At 42.4% G+C, this 10,149-nt stretch overlaps 1 protein-coding gene across 1 annotated transcript; it reads left to right on the top strand.

Moving 5' to 3' along the window:
- Nucleotides 1-225: 225 nt before the first annotated feature.
- LOC142750589 (extracellular calcium-sensing receptor-like) lies at nt 226-6,824 on the top strand. The gene is made up of 5 exons (XM_075859587.1): nt 226-483; nt 2,342-3,169; nt 4,919-5,146; nt 5,707-5,830; nt 5,914-6,824. The coding sequence occupies exons 1-5, from the start codon at nt 226-228 to the stop codon at nt 6,822-6,824; spliced, it is 2,349 nt and encodes a 782-aa protein (XP_075715702.1).
- Nucleotides 6,825-10,149: the final 3,325 nt, after the last annotated feature.

Raw genomic sequence — 10,149 nt, 5'->3', positions numbered from 1 at the left:
ACACCAAATGCTCAGGCAAGTGTCTCAATGCCGAGTCTCTCATGGCCCACTGAAACTTTGTTCTACGCCAAGTCACCAAGCAGCTCAAAATTTTTACCCTGGATACGTGCAATATGATGGTTTTTGTTTTTGTTCTTCAAACACATATGTATAGTGAAAATCTTAACAAGTCCATTATTTACTCATTTCAGGTTCCGCTTTGAACACTACCAGCAGTTCCAGGCCATGAGGTTCGCCATTGATGAAATTAATAGAAGCCCTGAACTTCTCCCAAATATCAGCCTGGGCTTCTATGCTTATGACTCTTGTGCTGTACTACAGAGGGAGTTAGAGGGGACCTTGTGGATGCTGACAGGTCTTTATCAGGCCATACCCAATTATTGTTGTCATAAAAGTCCACCCCTGGCTGCCATCATTGGACACTCATCATCCACGTACTCCATTCTCATGGCTCATATATTGGGACTTTACAGGTACCCACAGGTAACGTTCAAAAACAACAGCCCATTGTACTGACCAGTCTCATTAGGCGATATCTATTATACTTAAAAAGCTCAAGGGGCATTCATTGAAAAGGCTTTGGTAATTGAATAGGCAGTAAAGACTCACTTAACCTAGGAAGTTATCAGATTTATGTTTCGTCCCAAATCCGTATGTGATCCAGTACCATGAACAAAAAAAATCCAGTTTTTACCTTAAAGGGGTTGTCTAGTCAGTGGGTGGTTTTTCATACTGATGACTTCTCCACAGGATCGGTCATCAGTATATGATTGGTGGGGGTCTGACATCCGACCCTGCACCGATCACCTGTTCCGTTAGCCTCCGGGCATCGAAAGTTATGCAGGGGTCGTGCCAGAAGCAGAAGGCTCTATACACTGCATAGCGGCTGTGCGGGGATACTGCAGCCCTGCTACTATTCACCTGAATAGAAGCGGAGCTGCAGTACTGCAGCATGGCCGCTATACTGTGACCGGAGCCATCTGCTTCTGGCATCAACCCGGCAAAGCTTCCGGCACCCAGAGGAAGCTGGAGCAGCTAATCGGTGCAGGGTCCGGGTGTTGGACCCCCTCCAATCATATACTGATGACCTATCCTGTGGAAAGGCCATCAGTATGAAATCTGCCACCAACCTGGACAATGCCAGCACTCTTTAATACAGTTTTTATATAGGGATGCTAGTAAAATCATTGTATACATAGAACTTCATCAACAGTATTAAGAAAATGTTTTAATAATAATGATTGTGTCAATTTGGATGGTCTTCTATCCATCTAGTACCTTAAACATAGCAGATGAAACTTTTCACTAGAGATGAGCGAGTTTCCCAAAATTTGTTTCAGGGGTCCAATTCGGTCTAATCAACAATCCTATTTGATTCGGTCCAAATAAAGGTTCAACTACAATTGCTTTACTTATGTCTACTTTCGACCTATTGCACCCCCTTTCCCATAGACTATTATTGTTGGCCTTAGGACTTGGGTGCATGGTGGCTGTAACCAAGATTACTCCATAAAAAATGATGTCCATAAGATATTTACTCACCAGAGTGAGTGGCTGCCCGTAGCATTAGAGGATGTAAGCTTGTTCTTATAGGCCAGGTTATCACGTTATGTAATCCAGGGACAATATTGAAGCCAGGAACAAGGCTGGCAATTGGAGGCAGCGAGGTACCAGATCATGAAACAAGGTCATGGGATGACCAGCAGTTTGACACACGGACCACCAGGAGATGGGATAAACGGCTAGGTCAGAGGAGAATAGGTCAGGTCCAGTTACACACAAAGAGATCTAGTGTCAGCATTCAAACACTATAACTGGAACCATACTGGTACTCGTGGCCATGCCGGGATCCTGTGGCCTCCATGTATAAATACCAGAAAAGCAGCCACAACTTGTCCTATAAAGCAATGCTGGAATGCAGTAAAGTAAGTTTATTACAATATGTTGCTCTCTCTACCACTGGCCAATTTTCAAGCCCATAGAATATAAAGGGTAAATTAATTAATGAGTTTTTGGATATTAACTAGAGTAAAATTGAGCAAATATTTATTCAAGATTACTTCCCTGAAACATAGTAATTAATAGTCATTTGATCCCCCAATTGGTCACTCAATTTGGTCACTGAATTCGGACCATGTTGTAAATGATCAAAGTGATAAATTCAAGCATCTTCTAGCCCAAAGGAATCTTCTATAGAGGCTAAGGGGGTTCCAATACTACCTCTGTCTGGTGTAAGGAATGACAACCCATCCGTACAATAATAAGTAACATGCAGAATAAAATAGTAATACTGTAAGTACCGAGTATTTATTAAAACTTGCCACTACTTTCTTCATTGTAGGTCAGCTATTTCTCCACCAGCCCTCTACTGAGTGACAGGACACAGTTCCCTTCCTTCTTCAGGACTGTACCCAGTGATGCTTTCCAGTCTTTGGGATTGGCTCAAATGGTCAAACATTTTGGATGGACTTGGGTTGGGCTCATTGCCCCTGATGATAATTATGGCCAAGAGGGCATCAAAGTCATAAAACAGGAAATTACAAGGTCTGGTGCCTGCTTGGCCTTCACACAATACATAGCAAGTATGTTTTCCTACAAGAATATTCGAGACATCGTAAAAGTTATTATGAGGTCAACGGCTAAAGTGGTGGTGGCTTTCTCTACGGACATCTATCTCATCCCATTGTTGGAAGAAATGTTAGTACAAAAAGTAACCGGAAAAATCTTTGTTGCTAGTGAAGCTTGGTCCATATCAAATGTCCTCTCAGTAGATAAATACTCTTCTATACTTTCGGGTACCATTGGATTTGCTTTCCACAGCTCTAATATAAAAGGGTTTCAAGAATATCTCAACAATATCAACCCCTACAACATTCCAGGTATCAAATGGGCCAAAATATTCTGGGAAGAGGCATTTGGATGTTCATTTCCCCCAAAAGATAACCCCAGTGGTCAGAATAATGAGTCCAAGTTATGTATGGGCAATGAGGACCTTTCAGACATTCACAATCTCTATAATGATGCTTCAAATTTAAGAACTTCCTACAATGTCTATTCTGCAGTGCATGTTATAGCAAAAGCTCTCGATGACCTCTCGCACTGCAATGAATGGAATGGCCCATTTTTAGGTGGAAAATGTACTGAATTGAAGGCGTTTCAACCATGGCAGGTAAAGCACTAAATATTACAATATTTCCAATGTATTTATTAGTACTAACCCAATTTTTATGAAAATCTCCACTTAATTGCCAAATATATAATGCTCTAATGGTGTGTAAGGTCAACACCTTGTCCCTGTTACTTTAGTGGTCACCAAGACTATGATAGGCTAATTGACCGAAATATGAAGAGCAGGCTAAACACGTATTACAGCATTTATATGCAATATTATACATAAAAAGTTATTTAAACAGGTTCTAAAAGATAGAATGGTGGGGATCTGACCTTTGAGACCTCCAGTGTTGCTGAGAATGAGGATCCCTTAGTCCCCATTCTCAGCTGGACTGGCATGCGCTGGTCTTCTCCATAGACTTGATTGAGGAATTTAACATGGAAAATACCACATGCCAGAACCTTCTTTCCCATAATATCTGTCGTTGGGGGAAGTTTCCATACACATTAGATCGTCGGCTGATCCTGCTGAAATTAGAGGCTTTAGACATGTTTTATTTGATATGGCCATCTTTATCTTCTGGAGATATAAAGGATTGTTCCTGGTGAAATCCAACACACCGAATCCTGCAGATATCATTTCACTGTTTATCTGGCAGATGTTGGGGAGCAGTCATGTTGACCCCACACAATTTAGGTTTCTCGGCCAAACCCACTGAAATAAGCAGGTATGGCCAACATTTATTTTATCTAATGTATTTGACCAGATTATAACTGTACAATCTGAAGTGGGAAAAATTCTGTATGACACGCTTGAGATGTTATGGCAATTGTGCAATGTCAGGAAGGTATAGAGCAGGGGAATACTGTAATAATGTATGTCCATTTTTAAAAATTGGGTGGCCCTCCAGTGATTATCAAGTAAAATTGCATAACACTTTTCCTTGGGCAAGATAGTAGACCCTTAAGGCAGCAACCGGTTTGACAGTGGTGCCAAGTCTAAGGGATCCCCTGGTTTAACTCTGTACAGAGATGTGGACTGCTCCTGGGAAAATCCCCAAATTGTGGTCCCCAGAATAGTTACCAGTTGGCAGTCGGACACAGCAGAAAGGACAGGACACAGACTAGAAGACTGGACTGGAACGGGGTCTGACGGAGCCAAATGTCAAAGCCAGTAGTAGTAACAGGAGTAAGACTACAAGTTCCAGGCGAGGTATCCAAAGAGTTGGGCAGGAGTGAGGTCAGGAGAAGGCCGAGGTCGGGATTTTGAACAGGTACCAGGCAGACAAATATAACTTACTAAACTGTGAGGTCTTACTGGGTTTAAATAGCAGGTCTGACGGGCTCATCAGAAATTACTTCAAGGTACGGCACAGAAGAAGTTCTCTTGCTTTCTCTCGGCGGTCATGCCGCAACACTAGGTGATTAAGTTTTGTTCAATCAGGGGCGCACATTGATTGCTTAATAATGGATTGAGTATATTGCTCTTCCTGGGGCAAGTAAGAGCAGAACTAATAGGCACTCAACCATAATTGGAGCTTCCTGTATGTAGTCAAGTGCCTATTGGTTAGTCAATCTCAGAAGCAACTACCCAATAATCACCTACATTATTCTACAAGGGTGTGTGGGCAGGAGACTGCCTGTCAAGGTGGGAGCAATACTCTTTTCAGGAGTTGACTAAATGTAGAAAAAGAGAGTAGGGCACCCTCTGACAGGTCCCATTTCATAATATTCGGTGGATACTCCTGTTTATAACCCAGACCTACAAAAATATTTTCCATTTTATTTACCCTTCTTTCTATCCCAGCTTTTATACTATTTCAAGAAAGTACGAGTGCCTTTCAGTAACAAGAGAGAACTATTCTTCAATGAAAACGGGGATCCACCAGCAATGTACGACATCGTGAACTGGCAGAGACGTCCCGATGGTTCAATGACCCAAGTGAAAGTTGGAAGTTATGACACTGTGGTTGGATCTGACAATAGTTTTGCCATCAACTCAAGTTTAGTCTGGTGGGCACATGGAAGTAATGAGGTAAATAAAAAAACAAAAAGCTCCTAAAATCTTCCGTGGATATGATTCATAAGGGTTAAAGTAGCTGCCTGTATTAGTAACCCCATTTTTAAATACCCTTTTAGGGACTCTTGAGTTAATAAAGGGAGACCACCCATTCAAGACCCTCCTCTATTAGTAAGAGTGAAGATCGGCTACTAGGAGTGTCTCTTAATCTGGAAGACCCAATATTTTCATGCGTTATAAGTAAAGCCTATTCATTTAAATTGGAAATATGTAATGCTTCATTTCGCCTGTGGTGGCACTGTGGATAAATTTAGCAATTGCTGTCCGGTTATAAGATTATAACTGATCACCTGTACTCCCAGCAGCAAGACACCTGGTTATCAACTTATCATTTGGGGTACCCTTATAACAAAAGAGGTTTGTCCAAAGTAGACACCTACTTTAAATGTAGGCAGATGGGTATTGCAAAGCCAGTAAAACCAATCTTCAACATATAGAAAATCATGGCATGAATGGGAAGTTTAAGACTACATATATTTTGATTAATGTGATTTATATTTTGGATACCCACCTAGGTTCCTATTTCCATCTGTAGTGAGAGTTGCCCAGCAGGATTCAGAAAGGCTCCTCGTAAAGGTGAACCTATTTGTTGCTTTGAGTGTGTCCCGTGTCCTCAAGGAGAGATCTCGAACCAAACAGGTGAGGGGTGTAATAAATACCTTACATTAAAACATTATGAAAATATTTTTGTAAATAATTTACAACTTGACGTTATCTTTTAGACTCCATAGATTGTTCAAAATGTTCATGGGATATGTGGCCAAACAACCGGAAGGACGGATGTCTTGTGAAACCCATTGAGTATCTTTCGTATGATGAGCCACTAGGGTTCACTTTAGTAGCCACCAGTGTTTTCTCCTCTATGGTTCCAATTTCTATCTTAAAACTTTTCCTTCACTACAAGACTACTCCAATAGTTAGAGCAAATAACTTCTCGCTCAGTTGTATTTTGTTGGTGTCTTTGACATTTTGCTTCTTGAGCTCTTTGGCCTTCGTTGGTTGTCCACAAACTGAGAAGTGTCTTCTGCGTCAGGTGGCCTTTGGCATGGTGTTTGCCCTTTGTGTTTCTTGTATCTTAGCTAAAACCCTCATGGTAGTTTTTGCATTTATGGCCACCAAACCAGGTAGTAGTCTTAAAAGATGGACAAATCCTCATGTGTCCTATATGATCATCGTCTGCTGTTTACTCCTTCAATTACTCTTGTGCACCAGCTGGATCTTGGCTGCTCCTCCTTTTCCACAAAATAACAGTGAAAGCAAACCTGGAATTATTGTCATTGAATGTAACGAGAACTCACACACGGCTTTCTGGAGTATGTTGGGGTTTCTTGGTCTCTTGGCGTCCGTCAGTTTTGTTGTTGCCTTTTTGGCCAGGAGACTTCCTGATAGCTTCAATGAGGCTAAGTATATCACATTTAGCATGCTCGCCTTTCTCAGTGTTTGGGTGTCCTATATCCCAGCATCTCTCAGCTCACAGGGAAAATATACAGTAGCTATGGAGATCTTTGCAATCCAATCATCAAGTTGGGCTCTTGTGATCTGTATGATTGTACCAAAAAGTTTTATCATATTGTTTCGGCCACACATGAACACCAAAGAACATCTCTTAGGGAAAGACAGAGGTCATAAATAAACTCAAGCACATGCATCCATGGTGGAGAGGAGGCCTATCTTAAATTTTAATCGGGCTGGTATATGCCACAACATTATCCCAATCTAGAAACAGAATGGAGAGCACCTATTTGCCCCCACCCCCAACCTACTTCTCAACTCTTGTAGAAGACTTTGCTGACTTATTCTCGCTACTTTTTGTTTTGAACATTTTCATTCATGAAAAGATGGATGAAGGATCAAAGATGAGAAGGATCAAGCCACTCTACTCATTGGGAAAATGGATTGGACCTAAATTGGGACCTCCATGGGCTTCTTCAATGTTGTGTATGCTCTTAATTTACCATTATGAAATATATACATATACATTCTGTTATCAGAAAAATAAAATTTACCATAAATAAGAATAAATTAGTCAAATTATGTATATTAAATTCTACCAAATGTTCATAAAACATCGATACATGCAAGCAGGGCCGCCATCAGGAATTTCAGGGCCCCATACAGCTACATTTTCTGGGGCCCCCTACCGTGGCACCGCCTGTTAACGGTACTCCGTCCAGCACTATATCATGCTATCCCGAGCCGCCATCAGGGGGGTATTAGGGGTACTGATGTGAGGGGCCCGGCCAAACCTAATTGAAAGGGGGTCCGGCAACTGCCGCGACTTGCCTTTGGTAGAAAAAAAACAATAAAATGTGTTGCATAAAATCCGCAGTGTTCATGCCTAGTGTGTTCCTACCCTAAGGCCGGATTTACACAAGTGTGTGCTTTTTGCGCGCGCAAAAAACGTGGCGTTTTGCCCATGCAAACGGTCCATAACAGCTCCGTGTGTCAGCAGCGTATGATGCGTGGCTGCGTGATTTTCGCGCAGCCGCCATCATTATGACACTCTGTTTGTATGTTTGTAGCACGTGGTGCTTTTCTGTTTTCATTCATAGTTTATACTGCTGCGGAAGTGCTGGGCGTGATTTTCACGCACCCATTGACTTCAATGGGTGCGTGATGAGCAAACAATGCACAAATATCGGACATGTCGTGAGTTTTACACAGCGGACACACGGACACACGCTGCGTTAAAATCACTGACAGTCTGAACGGCGCCGTAGAGTAACATAGGTCCGTGCGAGGCGCGTGAAAATCACGAACGTTGCACGGACGTATTACACGTTCGTCTGAATAAGCCCTAACAATAAGGCCCAGTTCACAGAGTTTTCGGGCCTTGATATTGACTCGGACACTGCGTCAGAATCAGCACCAAAAAACTTCCAAAACCGCCTCCCATTGATTTAATCTGAAATCAATGGGAGCCAGTCACGGAAAAAAGAAAAAGCAGCACGTCCTTTCTTGCCGCTGTTCTGCCTCTGATTTCCCATCGAAATCAATGGGAGGCAGAAAATGCATTTTTCGCTGCGTTTTTTGTCTGCTGTCCTCAATAGCCGCGGGCAAAAAACGCAGCAAAAAAACGCGGCAAAATACTCTGTGTGAACAGGGCCATACATAAACAGCACTTTGAGTCACTTTACTCACTGTCAGAAGAGCTGCTGGCTCCCACTCCAGTCCTCTTCAGGCGATGTCTTCCAGGCGATGTCTTCGGTCCAGACGTCCAGTCCTTCACCTCCAGCCAGGCTCCAGGTAAGTTGTGTCCATGTGTGTCCGCGGCTGCGCGCGCTTCGTTCGCAGGGGCCTGTTTTTTTCTACCAAAGGCAAGTCGCGGCAGTTGCCGGGCCCCCCTTTCAATTAGGTTTGGCCGGGCCCCTCACATCAGTACCCCTAATACCCCCCTGATGGCGGCCATGCATGCAAGACTTCCAATATTTTATCCTTTCTGCCATGTGATGTCTCATTATGTGACTACAGAACTATTTTATATCAGATAAGGACGGCACCAATGTTTAAGTTACGTTGACATTTCTAGGAGCAATCTTGAATCCCCAATCTGAAGACTTCTATCCTTAAAGCAACAGTGACAGCATAATTTCCAGAAAATAAAAATGTAGGCAACATTTTGTCTGTTACATTGGTTTAGCCTATGTATTAGGTAACATTTTGGTCTTCCAACTTTCTTGAACCCGCATCCATGTATGAGATTTGTGAGTTCATATAACTTTCATGTTATTCTATGAGTAAAAAAGTTGCACAGCTTTTTGAATTTGTAGGAAAATCTCTTCTAGGTCACATCTAAATCTGATAATTGCAAAACTCAGTGTATGGAATGCACCATCGATAAATATTGCTTTTATGTTTTTGGCTAGCCTGTTGTCCAATGTGAAGCTGCAGATAGACACAAGATAAAATATTTATGCCATTTCATCTGACCATTCCTTGTAAAATTAACGCACATGAGGGCTCACGATGGCTGACAGTGAAATGCCAAAATTGTGTCAGGGTAGAAATGACTTGTTTATGGCATGACCAGATTAACTCGGCTGATCATTTGCTATTTTGCACAAGGCCCAGAGAGTCAGTTTTAAAAATAACTAATCGGCCTGTTTTGTCTGTTGTGTTGCTGGTGGGAACTTTCATACGAACACAAGGACGATTTATCAGCCGCATTGCCAATATCTCAGATGTATGACTTCATTTCATAAAAGTGGTTATTATTTCTAATAATTTTATAATTTTTAAGCAGGTTAGCATTATGCCCACAGCAACTGGAATAATATTGTCCATTGTGGAAGTAAAAAAAATATGTTTGCATGGGGTTGGTGTTTGTTACAAGAGAAAAAATCGGTTTGTTGCTGGCTATGCTTACGAGCAGGGTCTACGGAATCTCCCCATTCTTCACCTGATAACCCCTACATAGCCTTTGGTGGCAGGTGTGCTGCTAGGATCGTCTGGAGCAGATGCAGTCAGCAACAAAGCCACGGAATGATACCGGGAGAGCAAATGGAGACTTAACCAGGGAACATGTCAGGGATCAATAACCAGGAGGACAGCCAAAAGTAACAGGCAGCAAAGCTAGAAGGAGAAAGACGATGCATTAAGTCCATTAGTGAAGAAAAAGTCAAGATCTGGGTCAAAATGCAGAACAGACCCAATAGTACGGAAATGTATTGGTCCATAGCGGAAATTCCCTTAAAATCTGCCACCAGGTGTGACATCATCAGAGTGGCTGGTTGCCTTGGAATCCCGATGTGGCTGGCGGCTGAGAACAGGGAGTTAGTGGCAGGGAGTGGTAAAGTGGCACTGGAATGGGCAGTGGTGAGAAATAGGTTTAGAGCAGTAGTGGTAAAGCTGACACCTTGAGGGTTCCTCAGATGCAGGCTTTGACTTCATAGAAGGCTCCACAACATGTTCAGTCAGGGTTGGGGCACAACACACATATAGGGCTTGTTTGTCTGGTC

The sequence above is a fragment of the Rhinoderma darwinii genome, chromosome 3 (genome assembly GCF_050947455.1).
Source record: "Rhinoderma darwinii isolate aRhiDar2 chromosome 3, aRhiDar2.hap1, whole genome shotgun sequence".
Classification (NCBI taxonomy): domain Eukaryota; kingdom Metazoa; phylum Chordata; class Amphibia; order Anura; family Rhinodermatidae; genus Rhinoderma; species Rhinoderma darwinii.
This window is presented reverse-complemented; position numbering and strand designations above follow the sequence as displayed.

Excerpts from the sequence above, each read along its gene's own strand:
- LOC142750589 (XM_075859587.1), top strand. The coding sequence starts at position 226 with ATGAGGTTCGCCATTGATGAAATTAATAGAAGCCCTGAACTTCTCCCA. Across the intron at positions 484-2,341 it reads GACTTTACAGGTACCCACAG|GTCAGCTATTTCTCCACCAG; the intron begins GTAACGTTCAAA and ends TCTTCATTGTAG. Across the intron at positions 5,831-5,913 it reads AGAGATCTCGAACCAAACAG|ACTCCATAGATTGTTCAAAA; the intron begins GTGAGGGGTGTA and ends GTTATCTTTTAG.